Below are 25,047 nucleotides of genomic sequence, written 5' to 3'. Positions count from 1 at the left end.
AAGCAAGCTAAGACTGGAACATTCATTAATCAATCAAAGTATATAAGATACTTGCTTAATAAATTCGACATAGAAGGTGGAAAGCCATTGGGAACTCTAATGAGCACTTTTATGAGTCTTGATAGAGATGAGAAAGGAATGTCGGTAGATGTGAAATACTACCGAGGCATGATAGAAAGTCTGCTCTATTTGATTGCTAATAGACCTGACATCATGTTCAGTGTCGATATGTGCGCTTGCTTTCAAGTAGATCCTAAAGAATCTCACTAAATAGCTATAAAGAGGATATTGAGATATTTGGTAGGTACTATTGACTTAAGTCTTTGGTATCCTAAAGATACAATATTCGAAATGATAATCTATTCGAATATAGATTATGCTCGGTAAATAGACAGAAAAAGTACCAGTGGTACTTGCCACCTTTTAGGACGTTCTTTGGTGTCTTGGTTCTCCAAGAAACAAAATTTTGTGCAATTCTCTACTACTGAGGCTGAATACGTTGTAGTAGGTAGTTGTTGGGCACAAACTCTATATATGAAACAACAACTTCAAGATTTCAATTTGGAATATTCGTCATTACCAATTAAATGTGATAACACTAGTGCCATAAACATTTCAAAGAATCCTCTATCTTTCACTCCAGGACTAAGCATATTGGTATTCGTCATCATTTACTGAGAGATTATGTGAACAAAGGAGACATAATTCTTGAATTCGTAAATAAGGATGAACAATAGGCTGATATTTTTACAAAACCTCTTTCAAAGGATAGATTCATCTCAACACGACGAGAATTAGGTCTATTGTATAGTAGAGAGGAGAAACACTAAAGTAAATGAGTGGTTGAGTTAAAAGAATATTTGTGTCATTAGCCTAAATGGCAGGTGACTGACTCAGTAGAGTATAGTCGACTGACTCACTACTGACTTATGAAATTCAAGGAAATACACAGGTCAGGCGAATGACTCTTCGAGCACAGTCTATTGATCCGCAGTGGTATATATACTTATTATGCATAAAAACCCTAAATTTTCACATTCCAGTCAACAAACCATATACCTCCACTCTCTCAAACTCTTTGTTTTTCATCTTGAAGTCCAATTTCACAAAGATCCAATCAATTAAACTTTGCGGATCCCCAAGAGTGGGTCAAGTTGCAAATCCCCCGACTTCAAGCAAAGAAGAGTCGCGAGAGCACGAGGAAGAAGAGTTGCACATGGCGACGATGATGAAGACAACGACAACGATGGCGATGACGATCACCTGCGTAGCTGTGCGAGACATGTTTGGGCTATTCGTGGAGGTTGCAATCTTTTTTTTGCACTCTGACTCGAAGGAAAATGGATTACTTAGTGGTCTTCGATTTCGAGCTCGAAAACAGAACTAGAGCTATCCAATCAGATATCAGACGAGAACGATTGGATTGAAGAATAGATAGAGAGAAAGAGAGGGAAATAGGGAGAAGTGTAGGTAGGCTTGTGATCGGCAATCAGCGATCAACAATCGATGATCAACATTTTGTTGATTTTAGGAATTGGCATGTTCGAGGCCAAAGATATTGAAGACCATGATAAGAAGAGGAAGAGGAAGAGGATTATGATGATGGTGAGAGCTGTTTGTGGCTCTGTCGTTGCTGTCGTTGCAATGACCGGGAGCAGGGATTGGGTTAGTGATGAATGGGAGTGTCAGGGCATGTCTCCTTCGCCGCCGTCGTCGTCGTTTGGGCGAGACGACATATAATTGGAACAGAGGTCCTACGACATGCTCTGATACCATTGTCTACCATGACAACATATAGAAGAATTTCGTATCTACAATCTGCTTTAAGGATGAATGGGTATATGTAATAAAGAAATTTATCTATCATTAGTTATGGCTCCATTGTGTCCTATAATTAAGGGATGACTTTCCTAAACTCCCTCCTGTAATCAGCCAACAATTCCCTCCTACAATAAGGCCAACAATCTCGAGTTATTTCCGGTTTTAACTTTTTTTTAAAAATATATATTAAATAATACCTCATTCTGGGAAGTATTTCCTAGAATGACTTTGACGTAATCTCACTACTTCAAGTAGCGAGATTTGCCATGTGTCACTCCAAAAATTATTTTTTTAAAAAATTATTATTTAAGATATTTAAAAAAAAAAATGATAAACTTGTCACCGTGCATGTCTACCCTAGCTGGGTCGGCTCATTCCCGTTGCTTACTTGCTTCACCATTAATTATCTGCTACCAGCTAGTCCTAGCCAGTGGCAGAGGCAGGTGGTAGTTGCTAATGCTACCACAAAAAAGTCCAAATTCCAAGAGATAGGGTTGGAAGGGCAGTGGTATGAAATTTCTGGGTTGCCCTCATTATGATTTGATGTTTTTTGGAGTTCCTATTGTTAGACAAATAATAATTAAAAAAAAATTTATTTTTTTGTACACCACTTCTTTTTTTCGTTCATATGGCTAAAAAGTTTGAGGAGTCACTTTTTTTTTTTTGAACAAAAAAGTAAAAATGCATTGCATGTCTACCCTAATTTTAATTTTTTCTAAAAAATAAAAAATTAGCTAATTTTTAAATATTTTTTTAAACTAAATAAATAATTAAATTATTTTTACATTTAAACTAAATATTTATTTTTTTTAAAGTTTTCATATATATTTATTTTTCCCAATTTGTCCTTTTTAAAAAAAAAAAATTAAACAATACCTTTCTCGGAAAAATAATTGATAATCTATTTAGTTATGGAAAATATTTTTAATATTTATTTCTAGTTTAAAAAAATATTTAAAAAATAACTAATTTTTCATTGTTTAGAAATTTTTTTTAAAATAAATTAACAGTTAGAGTAGACATGCAGTGTATTTTTACTTTTTTGCTCAACAAAAAGAAAAAAGTGACTCATTAAACTTTTTAGCCATATGAACGTAAAAAAGAAGTGGTGTACAAAAAAATATTTTTTTTTTATTATTATTTGTCTAACAATAGGAACTCCAAAAAACATCAAATCATAATGAGGGCAACCTAGTAATTTCATACCATCAAAGCTGCCCTTCCAACCCTACCTCTTGGGATCTGGACTTTTTGTGGCAGCATTAGCAACCGTCACCTGCCTCTGCCACTGGCTAGGACTAGCTGGAAGCAGATAATGAGCCAACCCAGGGTAAACATACACGGCATTTTTTTTTAAAAAAATATCCTAAATAATAATTTTTTAGGAAAATAATTTTTGGAGTGACACGTGGCAAATCTCGCTACTTCAAGTAGCGATATTACGTCAGAATCATTTTGGGAAATACTTTTCAAAATGAGGTATTATTTAATATATTTTTAAAAAAAGAAATTAAAATCGGAAAACACTCCAACAATCTCCAGCCGAATTTTTAATAGGTATGTAGTCAACTCTGAGTCGGTCAATGGTGACGGCCTTGTTTTTTTTACTCCCAAGAGCGAAGGTGGACTATTTCAGTGCTTTGAAAGTTTTTTTATTTTTTTATTTTTCCTCCTCACGAGTGGAGGAAAGTGCATCAAAGCAATAATGCTGGAAATTCTGCCTAATTGGAGTCTATTCTGCTTGGGGAAGAGAAGCAGGAAAAATAAATAAATAAATAAAGAGTTTATATGTGGAAGGAATTTGTCCACTCAAATTTTATTTTTTTCCTGGACTACCAATAAATATACTACGAGAATGGATAAAGGAACAGAGCACTAAGTCCCCGATTCTGAACTATGGCCTCACAGCTCACGAGTATATTGCTGCTTCTCTTCATCTTTTGTCTTTGCTTTACGTTTAGTACTACTACAGACACCTTAAGACCCGCTCAGCTAATCAAAGACACCGACGATGACCATATAATCTCCAGCGGCGGCATCTTCAAACTGGGATTCTTCAGCCCAGCTAATTCCTCCAATCGCTACGTTGGAATCTGGTACAATCAAGTTTCTGAATTAACCGTGGTATGGGTAGCTAACAGAGACACTCCTCTCAAAATTTTTTCCGGGACTTTCACTGTTTCTGAAGATGGCAATCTCGTGGTTTTGGACGGAAGCAGGGGAATTCTTGGTCATCAAATGCGACAAACTCTTCTAATAACTCAACAGCCCAGCTCTTAGATTCTGGAAACCTTGTCCTGCGAGATGTCACCGGCAGAATGACCATATGGGAGAGCTTCCAAGAGTCTTCCAACTACCTCTTGCCTGGCATGCAACTCTGCACCAACAAGAAAACAGGGGAGATCATACGAAGGGCAACAGCATGGAAAAGCCCTTCTGATCCATCGAGAGGAAGTTTCTTTTCTGGTCTCGACCCGTTGAATCTCCAAGTCTGTGTGTGGAAGGGCAGCAGTATGGACTGGCGGACGGGTCCCTGGAACGGTCAAACTTTTACTGGTATACATTTCATTTATTACCAAACAGTTGATAGGTTTTATATTAGAGATGACAAGGAAGGAAATACCTGCTTCGGTTATGATTATCTAAAGCCTAATTCTTTGAGAAACTTCGTCTTGCGTTCTGACGGGGAACTGGTTAAAGTCGAGTGGGATGGACGCAAGAAGGCTTGGGATGTGCTGTGGTCGACTAAGCAAACGGAGTGCGACATGTATGGGAAATGCGGGCCGTCTGGAGTCTGTAATTCGCAGGAGTCTCCACTGTGTAGCTGTTTGGGAGGGTATGAACCAAAGGATAAGGAGGAATGGAGCAGAGGAAACTGGAGCAGGGGGTGTGTGAGGAGGAGGCAACTGCAGTGTGAGAGAATTGACAGCGGCGGCGGTGGAGCTGAAGACGAATCAGATGGGTTTTTGAAAGATGAGATGATGAAAGTGCCGGACTTCGCTGAGCGGTCGCCTATTGCTGAAGATGACTGCGAGAATGAATGCCTCAAGAATTGTTCATGTGCGGCCTACGCTAATAGTAATGGGGTTGGTTGCATGATATGGAGCAAAGGCTTGATCGACATGCAGAAATTGGCAAGCGGTCGGACTACTCTGACGGATTTTTACATTCGTGTCGCATTTTCAGAAATCGGTAACATGTTTTGTTTCCTCTTACGTATCTAATCTTGCCATTTAATTAATCATATGCTTTTGGAATCCTGTTTCCTACATTGCTTTTTTTTTTTTTTGTTGTTTTTTTTTTGTTTATTTATTTTTTGATAAGATAAAAAATTTTATTAAAACGAAGAAAGGAGCTGAACTTACAAACCCAAGCCAAAAGCTTGAGAAATAAAATGGAAAACTACGGACACAATAAAATTTACAACCCAAAGTGTGGAAAGGTAAGCTGAGATCAATTATGTAGGGGAAGAGGAAGAAAGATGGAGGAAAAAAGAGAGAAAATACCCTGCATTTTTGAGACAAATACAATACAAAAATACAACTGACCTGTAAGCGTTATATACAAGAACTAAAATAAAAGAACTTCCTAACTAACTTACTAACTTCATAACTAACTAACTAATCTTGCTAACTTCACATATCAACACTCCCCCTCAAGGTGGAGTGTATATATTTATCACTCTCATCTTGGAATGGAAAAATATAAACTGTGGTGATGTCAAGGCCTTTGTAAAGAAGTTTGCTAATTGATGATTTGAATTCACATGAAGAGTATGTAATATTTCAGCTTAGTTTTTTTCCCTAACCAAATGACAATCAATTTCAATATGTTTTGTTCGCTCACGAAACACTGTTTTGGCTGCTTTATGCAGAGTAGCTTTGCTATCACAGAAAAGGAAAGTTGGTGAGGTGTGATGGATACCGAAGTCTTTAAGCAAAGCAACTAACCAAGTTAATTCACATGTTGTAGGACCAAGAGCCCTGTATTCAGTTTCAGCTGATGAGCTTGATATAGTGTTTTGTTTCTTCGATTTACAAGAAATAAGAGAATCACCCAAGAAAACACAAAACCCCGAAATTAATTTCTTGTTTCAAGACATGTTGCCCAATCTAAATCTGTGAAAGCCTTCAATTGTAAGGATGAAGATGCAGATAAAAATATGCCCTACCTTGGAGTCTCTTTTAAGTACCTCAACACTTGATATGCAACATCCAAATGAAGTTGTGTTGGCTTATCCATAAACTGAGTTAGAATATGAACAGAATATGCCAAGTCTAGCTTGGTAGGAGTAAGGTAAAGCAACCTCCCTATTAACTTTCAATAGGTAGTAGGATCTTCTAATAAACCAAAATTTGTATTGGTAAGGTGCAAGTTAGGATTCATAGGTAGTTTAGCTAGTTTATAGCCAATGAAACCAAAATCAGTTAACACTTCAAGAGCATAGTGCCTTTGGCAAATATAAATGCCTTTAGATGTTCGAGCCATTTCCAATCCGAGGAAGTATTTTAATTCTCCAAAATCTTTAATCTTAAACTTGACATAAAGAACATTCTTGATGCCTTGCATAGCTTGAATATCATTGTTTGCTATTATCACATCATCGACATAAAAAGCAAAGCAATAAATGAACTTGTAGTGACTTTAGTAAACAAAGAGTAGTCACACTTAGATTGTGAAAAACCATGAGTCAAAAGGCAATATGATAACTAGCTTGTCAAACCATTGGCGAGAAGCTTGCTTGACTCCATATAAGAACTTAGTCAATTTACATACTCGTGTCTCCCCCTCACTTCCATAACTTGGAGGAAGTGACATGTATGCCTCATTATCTAAATCTCCATGAAGAAAAGCATTGTTGACATCTAATTGATGTAAATACCATCCTTTCACAATAGCAATAACAAGCAAACAGTGAACACTAGTGAGTTTAGCAATAGGAGAAAAAGTATCAAGAAAATCCAAACCTTCTTGCTAAGTGTACCCCTGTTAGCTTTGGTGCAATCCCAAGAGGGGGGGTGAATTGGTATTTTAAAATTTATTGCGTAGGTTAAACCAGATAAACGGTATTACTTAACCTAGGGTTAGTTTATGTAAATGTAAACCTAATCATTCACAATATAACATACACGTGCAGTAAGTAAATCGCGAAAATGTAAATGAACACGCATGATATGTTATCGAGGTTCGGCCAACAGTGTCTACGTCCCCGCCTCTAACTCACAAGTCAGAGGATTCCACTAATAGCTCACTTAAGGGTGGAGCAGTACCGTTTACAACCAGGTCAAATTAACACAGGGCTGACCTCAACCTTAACCAGGTCAATTAGTGGGGCTGACCTCAACCTACACGCCTTAACAGGACGATGTACCTAACTTTCCTAACCGGGTCTAAACCAATCTGGGACTATTCCAGGGCTAGTCTCCCTCTTCAGGCCCGTGCTTAGAAATACAATAGATTTGAAATACAATCAAATGGTATAGTGACTGTGCTTTCGTGTAAAGCAGATATGTACCCAGTTACGCACAATATAATCAATACACTACCAAAAGATAGGATTTGATAAGCTCGATGTAGTCTAAGTGTTTACTCTCAAATATTTATGCAAATATAACAATCAGTGCGTGAGAGTGTAAATGGTATGATCTTTGTGTCAAAATAATATTTCAGTCACTATGCACACACAAAGATCACAAGCACACTTCAAATATCTCAACAAATAATATTTCTCAATATAAACCACAAGAAATATTCAAAGATGGTTTGCAAAAATATTTATTTGATCTTTGTATTAAGAAGATATTCTCAATCAAAAAAGATAGTAACAAAGATCTTCAGCTTACAAGAAAATATCTCAAAATATTTTTCTCAAGATAAATCACAAGAGATATTTGAAAAACGATTTGTAAAATATTTTTCGCAACCAAAACTCAATATGAATTCTTGAGTATCGCAATGAAAATGCAAAACTTAGAAGCCCAAGGGAGTTTTCCTATGGAAGGCTTATTTATGAAGACCCCAAGGAGACCTTGTAGCTTACTCTCTATGAAGTATAGATCACAAATAAAACAACCAAAAGAGAGTATAAGCTAGGTGAGATAAGCACAAGAATACTCTTACAAGGAGGTATTTGCAATATAAATGAGTAAGAGTAGGAGTTTAAAGCTTGAATATGAAATATGGGCTTTTTGAGATTGAGAGGATTTTGGCTAATTATATTTGCTAATTTCTTCCTAATTATTCCAAATGAGGGGGTATATATAGACTACCCTTAAAATATAACCGTTAAGGACACATATGGGATTATTAGGAACGTTTTATTATATTTTAACCAAGTTAACCCCGTTTAAAAATATTAACCACGGTAAAAATTAAGGGGCAACCCGAGAGGTCCGGTCGACTAGAAAGGTTTCGGTCGACCAAGTCACATATGGTTCGGTCGATCAAGGGAGTTTTGAACTAAATGGTCGGTCAACCATATCGTTAATTCTGAAGCCTTTTTCATGGTTCGGTCGACCAGGACTGAAATGAACTAACTTTTTAGTCGAGCGGATGAGGCGATTTTTCATATGTCCGAGGTTCGGTTGACCAAGCCAATTTGAACAGGCTGGTTCGGTCGATCATACCGCTGGAATTTCTCTCGAGGACCCTTGGTTGACCAGGTTGTTGGAGTATAAAATCTCTCGATCAACCGAAAGGTCAAAATGTTGACTCCTAGGTGGTTCGGTCGACTGAGGTAAAATGAACTGTGATGGCTCGGTCGACCGGGAGGTCAAAATGTTGACTCCAAGGTGGTTCGGTCGACCGGGGTCAAATGAACTGTAAGGGCTTGGTTGACCGGATCGTGGTCAACATGTTGACCCAGACCGGTTTCAGTCGACTAGGAGGAAATGACCTATGTGGGTCGGTCGACCGAAAGTACAAGACTTGTACATTTTCGTCCTTTTTCAAGCATGCAATTACCTAAGTCAAATATTCAAACATATGTATGCATGAGTGAGTGTCCTAAGGGCACTTGAAGTCTAATTTGAAGACACCAAAAAAAGTCCGGTGTCGGTCGACCGGTGTTCCCTAAGGTCCATCTATGGTCTTGAGCTTATCGATCCTACCATGCAGGTAAGACATTAATTATTACAGACCATGTTCTCCTATTTACTATTACAAACCCAAATAAATGATTAAATTACAATACAACATAAATAGGGTCTTCACGTCTTCACTTCATGTGTCGTGTGCGTGCACCATAGGATACGTTCGATCGGTCTTGCACACAAACTCATTAAACCATTAAATACTAGAGTATTTGTCATAATCAAAACAGGGTATGACCCATAGGGTCAACAACCCCTTAGCTACAAGTCGAGCTTTGTATCTTTCAGTGGTACAATCTGACTTATATTTAATTTTGTACACCCATTTGCACCCAATGGGATGCTTATCATGAGGTAAACTAGTGAGAACCCAAGTATGATTTTCTTCAAGAGTAGCTAATTCAACTGACACATCATTACACCAATGAGGATATTGCATAGCTTGAGAAAAAGATTTTAGTATAGGCTTAGTATGTAGAGGAAAAGTTGGAGTAAGAAAGATAACTAGACAAAGGATAAGAAGTACATGCCTTGGGAGACGCTACTGCAAAGGAACCAAGGTCTAAAGCAGAACTTCTGAGATGACAATGATATTACTGCAAGTAATTTAGGGGATGTCTCTATCTAGTGGACCTTCGAAGAGAAGGAACATTATCAATTGTTGTATTAGTATCTAGAGGAGAATGAGGTTGTTGAGTGTGGCTGGACTCTGAGATAAAACTAGAAAATGGAACTAGTAAAACAAAAGAATCCAAAGATACAACAGGTGGTGATGAAGAAGTAGTAGGATTACACTTCTAGGGAAATATGGTTTCATGAAAAACAACATCTCGAGACAAAAAAAATTGTACGAGATTGTAAATCATAGAGTTTATATTCCTTTACACCAAAAGGATAACCAAGAAACAAACACTTGCGTGCTCCGAAACTAAATTTGTTTCTGTGGGTAGAAAGAGTACTAGCAAAACAAAGGCACCCAAATACCTTGAAATGAGAGTAAAAAGGTCTGTTAGAGAAGAGCAATTCATAAGGGGACTTATTTGAAATAAGTGGAGTGGGTAATCTGTTAATAATATAAGCAGCTATTAAGATACAATCACCCCAAAAACATAAATGCATATGAGCTTGAAATCAGATAGCTTGAGCCACGTCTAACAAATGTTTATCTTTTCTTTCCACAATCCCATTTTTCTAAGGAGTTGCATTACAACTCCTTTGATGAATGATATACTTAAGAAGCATAATAATTGGTCATATTGAACTCTAGGCCATTATCACTTCTAATGGTTTTAACTTTATGATTGAATTGTGTTACAACAAGAGCAAAGAAAGAAAGTAACTTTGGTCGAGTTTTAGATTTACGTTTCAACATATAGACCCAAGTTGCCCATAAAAAATCATCCACGATTGTAAGAAAGTATTGAAAGCCTTTTAAGGTGGAAGTAGAAAAAAGGAGCCCATATGTCAGTATGAATGATTTCAAATGGTGTTGTAGTAACAGAAAAGCTTAGAGGAAAAGATAAACGAGCTTGTTTTGCATAATGGCATATATCACAAATGTTTGCACAAGGAGAATTGATAACAGAATCTTGTTTATTAAACAAACATTGTCTAGCATTTGATGGATGACCTAGACTATAATGCCATATGTCTAAGATTTGAGGATTGGAAACAATTGTATCAGGAAAATTAGAAGCAGAAAATACACTAGAAATAGAAACATCAACTACAACAGATGTTGATGGCTTAGATGGTAGTAAGTAATAAAGTTCGTCTTGTTGTTCACCTAGACTAATCGTTCTCCATGCACACAGATCCTGAACAAAGCATGGTTTATTTAAGAAAACAACAACACAATTAGTAGAATGAACAAGCTTACTAACTTATAAAATGTTGAATGAAAAAGATGGAACACATAAAACATTAGTCAAGGTTAAAGTATCATAAATTTTGACTATGCCTATGTGAGTAATATTGACTTTCTGACCATTTGGAAGGGTCACAAAAGTATAATAAATAGGTGAATACAAATGTAATAAAGAAATAGAGTTGACCATATGGCCAATTCTACCAATATCAATGATCCAAGGTGCATTAGAAGAGTTGTTTGCAACTTTGTTGATGAATGAAGAAAAAAGTTGAAAATTAATAGCATTGAAGATATTATGTTAAGGAGAAGGTAATATACCTAACTGGTTAAGAAATGTCTGAGAGTTTTGCTAAGTACCTACTTGACGAGCCATAGTAGGTTTAACTGAAGAATTATGTGAATTAAGCATAGAGAGAAGTTGTTGACACTCCTTTTGAGTAAAAGGTAATGAAGTTCCTTCAGAAATTTCTGCTCCCTGTGCAATGGTATTAGAAAAATTACCATTGACTGAATTAATTCGAGACTTTGTAAACTTGTAACCAGGAGGGTATCCATGAAGTGTATAGCATTTCTCCTTAGTATGCCCCATCATGCCTTAGTGGCTACACAATGGTTTAGGTTTCGAAGAGGTCTTATATCTTGAATTAATTTTCTAAAAATTCTGTTGCTGAGTAGTGGAAACCAGAGTAGCAGAATCACAATTGGTAAATTTGCCATTAAAATGAATACCACGCTATCTTTCTTCCTACAAGATCAAAGAAAATACTCTTTTCATATCAATAAATGGATCTATCAGCAAAATTTGAGATTGAACACTTGCATAAATGTCATTAAGTCCCATCATGAAACACATCACATATTATTGTTGCCCATATTCAAGAACAACCTTTAAGACTTCATAATTACAATTTCTTGAACAACCATAAGGAGTCAAGGGCATGTAATTCATCCCAAAGAGTCTTCAAACGAGTGACGTATGCACTTACAAAGCATCTTGTACCACATTTCCAATTTCCTTCTGAATCTAAAAAATTTTCAGTGCATTATTTTGCAAGAAACGTTGCTGCAAATCACACTACAGTGTTCTTGCAGTATTAATATAAATGCAACTTGCAGTTATAAAATTCTATACATAATTGAGTAAAGATGAGAAGACCATATCATTACACCGTAACCAAGCATTATATGCTGGGTCTAAAACATCAGATGGCAAGGTAAGACTTCCATCAATGAAGCCAAGCTTGTTCTTTGATCGTAGAGAAATTTGCATTGATTGACACCCAGCATGGTACTTATCTTCAGTTAAAGGTTGTGTAACCAGCATAATGATAGGATTATCAACATTATTGAGATGATAAGGACTTGATCAATCATCTACAGGATTGACAAAGGAGATAGAGGAAGAAGACTCCATTAATGATAATCATATTACCTTCTTTCTAGCTTCAAGAAACTCTTAGGACCTTCAATTGAGGAGACTGGCTTCAATCACCAAAATGAGAATTCATTACTCCCTCTTGATTCACCACCTCACATAAAATGGATTGCAAAAGCAGCAATTGATCTCAAAATTGTTTTGATACCATATGGAAAAGTAAGTTGAGATCAATTACGTAAAGGAAGAGGAAAAAAATGGAGAAGAAAAAAAAGGAAAATACTCTCCATTCTTGATACAAATATAATACAAAAATACAACTGAGCTCTATGCTTTATATACAAGAACTAAAATAAAATAACTTCCTAACTAATCTTGCTAACTTCACATATCAACACGAAGCAACACTTCACAATGACACCAACACACTAAAACATCCTACTAAAGAAACATAGACCGAACCACAAATATGACAAGATTAGCCTCTTAAATTAGCTAAAATGCAATGAAACTCTTCCCAATACAAATTTAAAAGAATGGAATAAAAGGAGGCCACATAAACATATACAGAGCACTTCGTCGGATGAGGAGGCACACTTCCTAAAAATCCTTTTATTTATTCCTTTCCAGATTTCCTAGCAAACCACACCTATAATGGTTGCCCTAATATTCTTTGGAAAGCATTTAAGGAAGGTTGAATTTCATAAATGGTAGGCTCGCTAAGGCTTGGGTCCTTAACTACCAAAAATAATATTTATAAAACCTAACTATTCCCAAGTTTAGTAGAAAACGGGGAAGTCGGGTGTCAACCCATAGGGACTGAATCGTGCAGTTGTAAACCTTTTCTCAATCAGTTTATTAATTCATTGTATAAAAAGAAAGATAAAAAAAAAAATGATATTTTGCAATGGGTGAAATCTAACCAAGTACAGGAAAGCAAGTAAAAACTATATTATCCTACTCCTATAAAGCAGTGCTAAGATTATAGGTCAGGTGCTTGACTTCTTGCCTCTGACTACGTTAAACTAGGAATACATAAGAGTACTAACCTAAGCCATCTCAGGTTAAATCGGGAGAGGGTCATTTGAGGGCATAGGGTAGCAAGGGTGCACCAACCGTCTAGAGCACAGTCGGAAACCGGAATATACCCTATCTCAACGATCATGAACACCTCCACATATCCGTAGCCAACTACTTATCCTGATTGGAACAATAGTAGTGATGTTCCTTACTGCAGCCTTTCATCATTCATCAAATCAATAAATCAAAAGCGGTAAAGGAAAACATGTAAAAGCAAGTGGTAAAGAGAAAGCAAGTAAAAGATCACTCCTTTGTATTCAGTACGTCTGTCACCAATGCCAAAAGAAATAAGAGAATGATAATGTAATATACATGGAGATTCCACAAACACTACCGGTTGTCATAAACCATCAGGCACTTCGTGCAAACACCAAAACAAGAATTGAAATCTACTCTACTCTTACTCTTACTTGGCTCTTAATGACATCTAAGGTCTCTCACTAACCTAAGAGAGGCCAAAATGGAACCTAGAGCTCATGTTCGTAGCAATTAATTTTAGGCTCTAGAGTTTATAAAGTTTTTTTTACAGTTTAGGAAAGTGTGCAGCATATCTCACATAGAAGATCATCACTGTCGACCAATTCGCTCCCATGTCTTCCTTGTGCACACCTAGGTTGATTCTCCTGGGAAGGTAGGGATTTGAATCTTTAGCATTGTCGATTCAGTCGCGCCATTGGGTCTTGTTAGTCGAGTTGATGGTCAAAGCTTACAGGATCTCAAACTTCAGGGACTCTCAAGAATTCGACATAGTCGCATCTTACGACTTCTCTGGTTGAGCACATTGTTGAGGCTCTCGGTATTTCTCATTTAAGTCCTGCCTCAATATCTCGACATTGTCACCCTTGAGAGTCACTTGGTCGATGGCTTAGTCGAACCTTGCAGCATTTCTTCCCTAGTCTGAACCTTTGATTCTGCTAGTGAGAACTTCATTGCCCCTTGGGTTGCTAGTCACACCCCTTGGTCAAGCAAAGTCTTCTTTTCCTTTGATGATTTGGAGCTTCAAGAGTTTGACTGAGCATCTGATTTGAGCTTTGTATGTCCCCAAATTCTCCTTGAGCTTCTCATATGCCTAATTCCTTGGTTTTAACCTATTTTTCCTAAAAATACGAACAAACCTTGCATAGCTTTGAACAATGATAACTTTGAGTAATTACATAATAAAACCAGGATAAATAAAGGTAAATGAGGGTCTAAAATCACGCATTTTAGGGGCTCATCACAACCCCCAACTTACACTTTTCTAGTCCTCGAGCAAAGCAAAAGCTAAGAAAACTACCAAATCATATCTACCTCTTCTTTCGTGGGAAACACACTTGCCTTTACCATATTCCACAAGACATTAAACCCCTTGGTTGATCCTAGTGGATGAGTTCTAGTCCCGTTAGGGTTTCCAGAGTGATACCCATAAACACTAGTTTCAATGAACATAAAATGGAAATACACATGCAACAAAGATACACCATTTCGCAAACAAGAATATCACCTAATTACATACGAGCTCATTTCTTCACAAGTATGCTATGCACTCAACTTCGAAGCAAGTTACGCATGCAAGTCTCATCATTATATAGTCATTAAGAACAATATCCTCATATAAAGCCAACCAGCAATTACAATTCAGAGTTAATGTAGCCATATAAATTCAAGTATAAATAGGTGAAATTACAAGGCATATGTAAAGTGTATGACTCATTACACTTAGGACATCCAAAGACACCTATGAAACAGTCGTCTTGACTCAGGCTCATTAGTAAACTCTCAAAAACACTCAAAAAGATGAATTCACTTGTCATATATGAGGAGTGTCATGATCAAACATCCTACATATTGTACGGAACAAATGCTAAATGTATGAAGTGGACTAGTCTGGAAAAGGGTCCAACCTATTTGTGAGGTGTTGGGTCCTTCACCTTAGCATCTTCCACCTAATTGCCATATCCAACAAAAACCACCCTAGATCAACTTATTCAAAGACCAGGCATACATACATTTGAGGCATTAGATAGCTGAAGAATCTTCATTTATGCAAAACATGTTTTGTGTCTCTAGCTTGAGTTTTATTATAGCTGTGTGGATTAGGTATTAATATGGAGTATTTCTTTTTCTTCTTCTGGTCATTCTTCAATTTCTTTATTTGCATAATCGGCTAGGACAATTGTTACACTACTTTTGTTGCCTGCATACCACCAATGAGAATTAAGCTCGAACAGGAATCCATGAAATAAGTTCATCTCTAGGGATGGTTCCATCTTCATATCTTGAGTAAGCTACAAGACCTAAGTTTCTATCTTCCCACTTGATGTCACCTCTAGGCTTGAAAATGCAAGAATAAGACTAGTATGCAAAGAATATCCAGAAAAAGGGAAAGTTGAGCTTCAAAAATTCTGAGTTGACATCAAAACTCAGGAGGATAGAAAATGGCTCAACAATACCTCAACAGGTGTCATAGTCACCACGGGTACTCTCTCAGTACTCTCAAGGACATATAAGTGTTATGAATCACATAAACATGTGTTTTTAGCCTCATAAGATACCATGTAGGTACAAGAGTTTATATAGCTAGGTTAACACGAGTGAACCACTAGTCAACCTATATAGAGTATCAGTCCCTAGATTAGCCATATAAAGGGAAACTAGACATAGATGACCCACTACATTGTCAGCGAGCATAACAGGGTCATGTTAGTGATGGGCCTAAACATGTAACTTCTATGTTATATGAAAGTATGTAAAAGGTATAAATTAGTGTTAATCATGGCATGTTCCAAGTATTCACTAAAAAAATTTAAATTTTTTTTCAATTTGTGCTAAAAGATGTCGTGCAGTGTTTCCTACCCCCTACCCTCAACTTAGAACTTTAGTGTTTGCACTGAAGTGTAGAAATAGAGAACCTGGGAGTCAAGGAAAAAGAAACACACCACAGGGTGCAATGACGATCAAAAGGTGTACTTGCATCAACACATATAATTCAAGAAACATGCATGCAAGACCACACTATAGCACAAAGACCAGTAGACCAAAAACACCATGTCATTTCATTACTGTTTGATTGGTGTTACAATGTAGAAGAAATCAAGAACATGGTGGATAGATAGAAAAAAACAAAGTGTGCCACAGAGGCACAATGGACGAAGTAGCTAGTGGGTTTTCCTAGCTACCCTCAGCTTCTAATTCTGAGTCCGAGATAGGGAGAGGATTTGCTAAAGAGCTACCGGGGCGGTCATAAGTTGATATAGCAGTAATGATCTTTTGGAGTGCTTCCACTAATGCTTCCCAGATTATTGGGCCTAATGTTGTAGGTGGCACACTGGCAGGTATTGGTAGGTTCGCCTGAGGCACCTTCGGAGTTTGTAGTCGTGCCCTTTGCTCTCTCCTCTGGTGTCGGCGCTATCAATAGGTTGTCCGAGAGGATTGGCCAGGCTCCGCTTTCATCTTTCTTGAGTGCAGCTGCATGGGTGATGACTGAAGGTGACTAAGAAGAACAGTGCCAGAGGGAGTTAAGGAGCGAAGCCTGACTCACTCGAAAAATGAGTAACTCGGAAGCTATCCCAAGTATAGGAGTTAAGTCATGTAATAATTAGCCCAATGGCAAGATCATCTCCTCAAAGAATGCAGTTTAATTCCAAACTTAGCGTTATTCCAAAAGAAAATAAGAAAAGAAAAGTTTATTGAACATAGTTCAGATTTGGTTTCCTGAAATTTTTGATATTTTGCAATGAAATTTAAACCCTAACTAAAAATTAAACACGCGCAAAATAATTGTTTAAACACTAGATTTAAATACGAGAATAATGAAATAGGTAAACCTTGCAATCATCCAATTGAATAAAAATATTAACTTTAAACGTAAACCCAAGCAAGAATACACTTTAAATAAAAACACCAACTTTAATAATAAAACACCCAATAAAATAATTAAATCTCTATAAAAACTTTAAATAAGAAGAAAAATTGAAATTAACAATAATAATGCTCAAACAAGAATTTAAATGCAAGAGAGAAAGAGAGAGAGAGAGAGAGAAATTTAAACATAAATTTATCTTGTAAAAATAAAATTCTTAAATTAAACAAATTATTTTTAAACAAAAATTAATCCAAAGTTTGAATGAATTAAAAATTTAACAATAAAATTAATTTTAAAAAAATTGAGTTCAAAGAAAGAGTGAGATGAGAGAGTAAGGGAGAAGAGAGAGAGAGAGAGAGATATGGCAGGGCGTGGAGTTGTTGCTCCTCTGCGCATAGCTGTTGCCCCCCTCCTGCCCGTAGCCTCTTGCAAGAACCCCAAATCAAAAAAACTCAAAAAGCCTAAAAAAAAAAAACGCTACCTAAACTACTCTGCTCTCCTTTTTTTACCCCACAACCTTCTATATATATATATATATATATATATATATATATATATATATATATATTGTTGCTTTTTTTTCCCTCTCCCAGCGCACGTTCCAAGCTTGCTGCATGTGGCCCTCACGTGGTCACATCAAGCTATTTTTTTTTTCCCTTCGTTTTGTTAACACATAGTCGGTTTTGCACTTCAAGCCCGATTTTGACCTTCCTATAGCCCGTATCTCTCAAAGCTCAAAATATGAAAGTTGTAGAGCTCTTTCTCAGCTCTCTCCAAAAGTTTGAATCGTCTCGATCGGAGCTCGGACGAGAATGTTATGCCTAGATTATGGAGTACCGTCGGTTTTTAGCTTCCAATAATTGCCTTGCGATAAAAAATATTAAAAAAATCATAAATTACTCAATAAAATAAAAATATTATAAATAAAACACAATGTAAAAATATTGAGAGTAATTAAGAATTTAATTAAAAATATAATTCTTAATGCATGAATTTAAATGCCTAGTCACGCAATTTAGGCGCGTAATCACACCCCCTAAATAAAGTTTTGCTAGTCCCTAGAGAAAAAAAAAAAAAACTAAGAAAACTACAAAATCCTAACTACCTCCTCTTTTGCAGGAAACACGGTTGCATTTACCGAATGCAACAAAGCTTTAAATCTCTAGGTCGATCCTAGTGGACGAGTTGTAGTCTCGTGAGGGTTTCCAAGGCAACACCCACAAACACCAATTCCAAGGAATATTAAATAAATGTATATGCAACACAAATATACCATTTCACATACATGAATATCACCAAATTACACACAAGATCATACACAATTCACGCAATTTCGAAGCAAGTCATTCATGCAAGTTTCATCATTATATAGCCGTTAAGAACATTATACTCACATAAAGTTAACTAGCAATTACAATTCAGAGTCAATGTAGCCATATAAATTCGAGTATAAATAGGCGAAATCTCGAGGTATGTGTAATGTGTATGACTCATTACACCTAGAATACCAGTGGACACCTACAGAATAGTCGTTTTGACTCAGCCTAACAAGTATACCCTAAAAAATACTAAAAAATAATGGATTTGCTCGTCATATGTGAGGAGCAGTGTCAATATCAAACATACCACATATTGCAAGGAACAAAGGCTAAATGTATGGAGTGGACTAGTTTGAAAAGGATCCAGCCGATTTATGAAGTGTCGAGTCCTTCACCCTAGCTTCTTCTCACCTACTAGCCATATCCAACATAGACCACCCTAGATCATCTTATTCACAAACCAATCGTGAATACATCTGAGACATTAAGCGGTTGAAGAGTATTCATATGTGGAGAACATGTGTCGTGTCCCTGAATTTTTGTGGTATTTATGAGGAGCATGTATTAACCTTTCATTTCATGTGCATTTCTATTTTTCTTATTCTTTCTTCTGCTCATTCTTCGATTTATATCTTTTCATTGTCAATTAGGACAATCATTACACTTCTTTTGTTGTCTTCATACCATCCATGTGAATTAAGCTCGAATAGTAATCCATGAAATAAGTCTATTTTTAGGGGTTGCTCGGCTTTCACATCTTGAGTAGGCTGCAAGACCTAGGTTTTTATCTCCCTACTAGATGTCACCTCTTAGCTAGTAAGTCAAAAACAAATACTAGTATACAAAAAGTATCTAGAAAAGAAGGGAAAGTTAAGTTTCATGAACTCTAATCTAACGTCAAAAACTCAAAAGAACAATAAATGGCTCAACAATACCTCACAAGGTATCATAGTCACCATGGGCGCTCTCTCGATGCTCACAAGAAACCCTAAGTTCTACAAGTCACGTGAACGTGTATTTTTAGTCTCATGAGATACCATGTAAATACAAGAGTTTATATAGCCAAATTAAGATGAATGAATTGCCAGTCAACCCACATAGAGTTACAATTCTTAGATTAGCTATATAAAGGGAAACTACACATAAAGAACTTGAGTATGTAACTCTTAGGTTGTATGCAAGTATGTAAAGGGTATAAGTCAGTGTTAATCATGGCTTAATCATCCATATTCAAAATGTTTTTTTTTTCAATGTATTTTCTCACCCCCCCCCCCCACCTAACTAGAAAGCATAGGGGAAGTAGAGCGTACCTGGGTGGAGAAGTAAGGGAAAAGAAAAACTGAAACTAAGGAAAATGTACCTGAAGATTAACTAGAAATAAAACAAGGTATAACAAAATGAAAAGAAAGGAAAAAAAAAAAATATCACAGTTTGTCTGGCAGAGGCTCTAGAGGAATTTCATCTGGTGGGTGCAAGTTTATAAATTGAACTGGCAAGTCTCCAAATTTGAGTCGCCACAATGAATCAGTCTTGTTACCTGCAAAAAGTTAGCCTAAAATAAATCAATACGTTCTAAGGTACTAGACAAAACATGTGCAGACTGTCTTCCTTGTTTTAACAAGAATGGATCTTTATTCAGTATATTTTCTAGGAATTTCACTTCTTTAAGAACCCGTCTTTAAGACAAAGTTGTCAGAATAGTTACCTTTGGTTCTTTAGAACCGTCAACATTAAAAATTTTACCTCATTCCTTGAAAGTTAAATTCTCACCAGTCTGCTCACCCTCTTTATCAGGGTGTACCCATCACCGTACCACTGCGGGGATCTACTTCAGCATTGCACTCCATGACATTTAATCTAGTAGGGAATGATTGTTCTATGGCTATCAATCTCTAAGGGTAAGGTACCATAGGTTGGTACTCCTTACTGGTCTTGGTATCCACGTTAACTAACTTCTTCAATTCTGGGCGCTTCCTCTGATTTTTATTTGACCTCATCTATCTCAGTTGTAACTTCGGGTGTCAGGACAACTGTTGGTCTATCAACGAGTATCTTAGGACGGGGAACTTTTTTTCCACTTCTCGCAGTAATAACGGCCTCCACTGTCTCAAGAGAAATATTATGTATTTGTTACTGTTGGTGCTGGTATTCTTGAGGATTAGGCTGAGGTTCTATTAGAAATTCCCCTTTTTCTAAGATATTCAACTGCATGCTCATCTCATTAATGGTGTCCCGCAATTCATTTATGGCTTGAGTGTACTGATTATTAGTTGTGACTTGAATTTGCATGAACTATTGAAAGACATCCTCAAGAGACTTCTCCGGTGGAGCAATTGCTGCATTATATTGAAATCCTGAAGGTGCATAGCTCTGGGAGATCTGTTGTGGCTGATATTGATGCTGAAAGGAAGGTTGATTCCGAAGTTGCTCTGTACTATTCTCCTTTTCCATCTCCATAGCCTCCACTCTTCTGGTGAGTTTAGCCAGACGTGCTTCAACATAAAAATCATCTTTCAGTTCATGCCACTCTCCATTATGTACTGCTCTCAATGGTTGAGCTGCAATTGGTCTTTTGTCAACCCTAGTGTTCCATTGCTGAGCATAGTCAGCTAAATGATCCAGAAAATCTAATGCCTCATCAGGCTCTTTGTCGAAGAAATATCCTGAACACGTAGTATGAACGAACTGTTTCGATTCAAGAGTCAACGCAGTGTTGAAATAGTTGACCATATGCCATAATTCAAATCCATGGTGAGGACACATGTTATCCATATCTCTAAATCTCTCCCAGCTTTTATGAAATGTCTCATCAACTCCTTGCATGAATCAATTGATCTATTCCTCCAAAAATTGAGTTCTCTGTAAGGGGAAAAATTTATGCAGAAATTCGTTTTGCATATCGACCTAACTAGAGATAGAATTTCCTGAATAGTAGTAGCCCCATCAATGAATGTAACACATGCAAGCACAAAATCAATTAAATGGTGATATGGATTTTCACACTCCATCCCAAAAAATTGAGGTATCACAGATATCATTTTAAACTTAATATTAAAGTTTGGTGCATTCTCATGCAATATGATACAAAATTGGTTGTGTGGTTCGTGTGGGCTGCCAAAAATCCGTAAGCGTGTGTGGTGCAGGTGCAGCCATATTTTCTTCAAAACTCAAATTTTTTATTTTTTTTCATTTTTTTATTTTTCTTTTTCATAAGAAAAATTAAAATAACGGGATAAACACTAGTTTGAAACTAAAACTGACATTCCCCGACAACAGCGCCAAAAACTTGACTCACTCGAGAAATGAGCAGCTCAAAAGCTATCCCAAGTATAAGAGTTTAGTTGTGTAATAATTAGCCCAAGGGTCAAATCGTCTTCTTAGGGAATGCAGTTTAATTCCAAACTTAGTGTAATTCCAAAAGAAAATAAGAAAAGAAAAGTTTACTGAACATGGTTCAGATTCGATTTCTTGGGATTTTTGAGATTTTGCAATGAAATTTAAATCCTAACTAAAAATTAAACATGTGCAAAATGACTATTTAAATACTAGATTTAAATACCCAAATAATGAAATAGGTAAACCTTGCAATCATCCAACTGAATAAAAATATTAACTTTAAACGTAAACCCAATTAAGAATACATTCTAAAAAAAATACTAACTTTAATAATAAAAACACCCAAGAAAATAATTAAATCCCTATAAAAACTTTAAAAAGAAGAAAAATTGAAATTGACAATAATAATGCTTAAATAAGAATTTAAATGCAAAAGAGAGAGAGAAAGAGATTTAAACAAAACTTTATCTAGTTAAAAGAAAATTTTTAAATTAAACCAATTATTTAAAAAAAAAAATTAATCCAAACTTTCAATGAATTAAAAACTTAACAATAACATTAATTTTAACAAAATTGAGTTCAAAGAAAGAGAGAGATGAGAGAGTAAGGGAGAAGAGAGAGAGAGAGAGAGAGAGAGAGAGAGAGAGAGATAGATACAGCTAGCTGTGGAGTTTCTGCTCCTCTGCGCACAGCTGCTGCCCCCCTCCTGCCCATAGCCTCTCGCAAGAACGCCAAAACAGAAGACTCCAAAAGCCTAAAAAAAACCCTACCTAAGCTATTCTACTCTTTCCCCCCCCCCCCCCCAATTACCTTCTATATATATATATATGTTGTATAGTGCTGCCCTTTCTCCCTCTCCCACATGTTCCCAGCTTGCTGCATGTGGCCCTCACGTGGTCACATCAAGCTTTTTTTTTTTTTTTCTCCCTTCCTTTTATTAACACGTAGTCGTTTCTTGCATTTTAAGCCTGATTTTTTCCTTCTTAAAGACAATATCTCTCAAAGTTCAAAACACAAAAGTTGTAGAACTCTTTCTCATCTTTCCCTAGAATTTTGAATCGTCTCGATCGGAGCTCTGACAAGAATGTTACGCCCAAATTATAGAGTACCGTTAGTTTTTAGCTTCCAATAATTAGTTTGCGATATAAAAATACAAAAAATTCATATATTACTCAATAAAACCAAAATATTATAAATAGAACACAATGTTAAAATATTGAGAGTAATTAGGCATTTAATTAAAAATATAATTTTTAATGCATGAATTTAAATGTCTAATTATGCAATTTAGGCACGTAATTAAAGCCCTAAATTAGCAAGGAGAGATCTGATCACGAGGGCAGATGATGGAGCTATTTATGATAGCCTAGATGGTTGTCAGAGGCTCAAAGATGGGACTCAAGGGTTAGAAGAAGAGAGATGAAGTTCGACTGAGAGGCAATGATGGTAGGAGTCGAAGCGTCAAGTGTGAAACCAAAATTAAAATGAATTTTGACCTTGCCGATCAAGTCGCGTCCAATCGCAGTGCTGGTCGCGGACATGGTCAAATCTCTTAGTATTTTCAATTATCAAGATAGGCCTGGGCTAGACTTGGTTGCCTTAGTGTGGGATGATTGCCCCTCTAAACGCACCCCCAACTTAAACCTTACTTACCCTAAAGACTCTAAGTTAATTTAATCGACTATTTACAACCTATGGACTCAAAAAGAAAATAAAAATTTTAAGGTTGCCTCGGAGAAACGCAAAGTTTACTGTCTTCATCCAAACGCTCTTAAGCTCATCTCGAACGCATCCCAGTTTGAAGTTAAAAATTGGCCTCCCCCTTTTCCTGATTACATTTGGTATTGTATACCCCCCCCCCCCCCGGCGCGCCCCCCCAAATTTTTCTCTGAACAAGAGACCAAACCATGACTTGCAACAGGTTGCTTGTAAAGGTATTCTACTTCAATGGTGAAGGGGTGCTCAGACTGAAGTGCACTATCCCAATGATCCCTCCACAAAATTAAGGGAGCCACTTCCCCCACAATTTTATCAAGAAAGTCCTCGTCCACAACTTTGACGATTTTAAATGGATGTTAGGAAGTATTAAATATATTCAGCCTAAGCTACCTATGGCCCAAGAAGATATCTATAATCCTTGCCTTGCATTGAATGTAGGCGTTACCCATGGCTAAGAATGGTAATCCTAAAAGGACAAGGATTGGATTCGTGGAAGGTTTCATATCGAAGATAATGAAATCTACCGGGTAATGGAACTCTTCAACCTTGACTATTAGATCCTTTACCACACCTCGAGATTTCTTTAGAGATCGATCAACAAGACATAATGTGACTAGAGTGGGCTGCAGCTTCCCGAGGTTGAGTTTTTGGTAGGCTGAGTACGGTACGATGTTCATGCTTGCCTTAAATCTAAGAGAGCCCCATCAATAACGTGATCACGAATTATATATAAAATAGTGGGTGAACCGAGGTTTTTTTAGCTTAGGGACGAGGTGCCCTAATATCATTGAGCTCATATGCTTAGCCTACTTAACCAATCCATCCATGTGCACCCTTGACTCTTGCTTCTGTGTTGATAATTTCTCAAGTAACTCTTTGAATGCAGGCGATTGCTAGGTGCCATCTAGGAGAGTCTTGTCAACCCTTACCTGCTTAAACATGTCTCAGATGGACTCAGTTTAGGCCTCTTTCCTAAATATGGAAGGTGTAAGAGGGGCTGCAAGATGTGCTACTGGAGGGACATGAATTGCCTTATGAGGGGTGAAATCAGTTTTGGTCCTTCCAGTGGTAGGTGTGGGGTGAAGGGGCTTATGTTCTAAGCTAGAGGAAGATAAGGTGCAAGAATCAACATTGGGTACTACCCTATTTTCTTCCGCATTCTCTCCCTCACTGAATTTCTCCTCGGTTTCATTATCTATCATCCTACCACTTTGGAGAGTGGTCATTGCTTGGGCTTGCACAGGGTATGATGAGGTACCAGCATCCGGTTCCCATTCCACCCTATATTGTCCCTTTGGGTTCACTATAGGCTGACTTGGCGATTTTCCTTCATCTCTTCGACATAAAGAATTAGCTAGTTACCCTACGGTGGCTTCTATCTTTGCGATGGATTGGGAGTGGGAATGAAGAAGTTGCCGATCTATTTGACGATCAGCTTCAATGCTTTTAAGAGCTTTCAACACTGTCTCCTAAGATGTGTCATACTTAGGCTGAGAGGGAGACGACTGCTGAAAGGTTGAAGATCTAGGGGCTGAATCAGGATGATTTTGAAAATTTTGGTATGGATGAGGAGGTGGAGAATTAGAGGCTTT

At 36.9% G+C, this 25,047-nt stretch overlaps 1 protein-coding gene across 1 annotated transcript in view; it reads left to right on the top strand.

Annotated features, from left to right (window-relative positions):
• Positions 1-3,616: 3,616 nt before the first annotated feature.
• The window catches only part of LOC131154160 (G-type lectin S-receptor-like serine/threonine-protein kinase SD1-13), a 48,194-nt gene continuing 26,763 nt past the window's right edge, over positions 3,617-25,047 (top strand). Inside the window, exon 1 of the mRNA XM_058106733.1 lies at positions 3,617-5,013. Coding sequence (XP_057962716.1) covers positions 4,140-5,013 — 874 coding nt within the window. The 5' untranslated portion in view covers positions 3,617-4,139. The remainder of the gene's footprint in view (positions 5,014-25,047) is intronic.

This window comes from Malania oleifera, chromosome 4 (assembly GCF_029873635.1).
Source record: "Malania oleifera isolate guangnan ecotype guangnan chromosome 4, ASM2987363v1, whole genome shotgun sequence".
Taxonomy (NCBI): domain Eukaryota; kingdom Viridiplantae; phylum Streptophyta; class Magnoliopsida; order Santalales; family Ximeniaceae; genus Malania; species Malania oleifera.
This window is presented reverse-complemented; position numbering and strand designations above follow the sequence as displayed.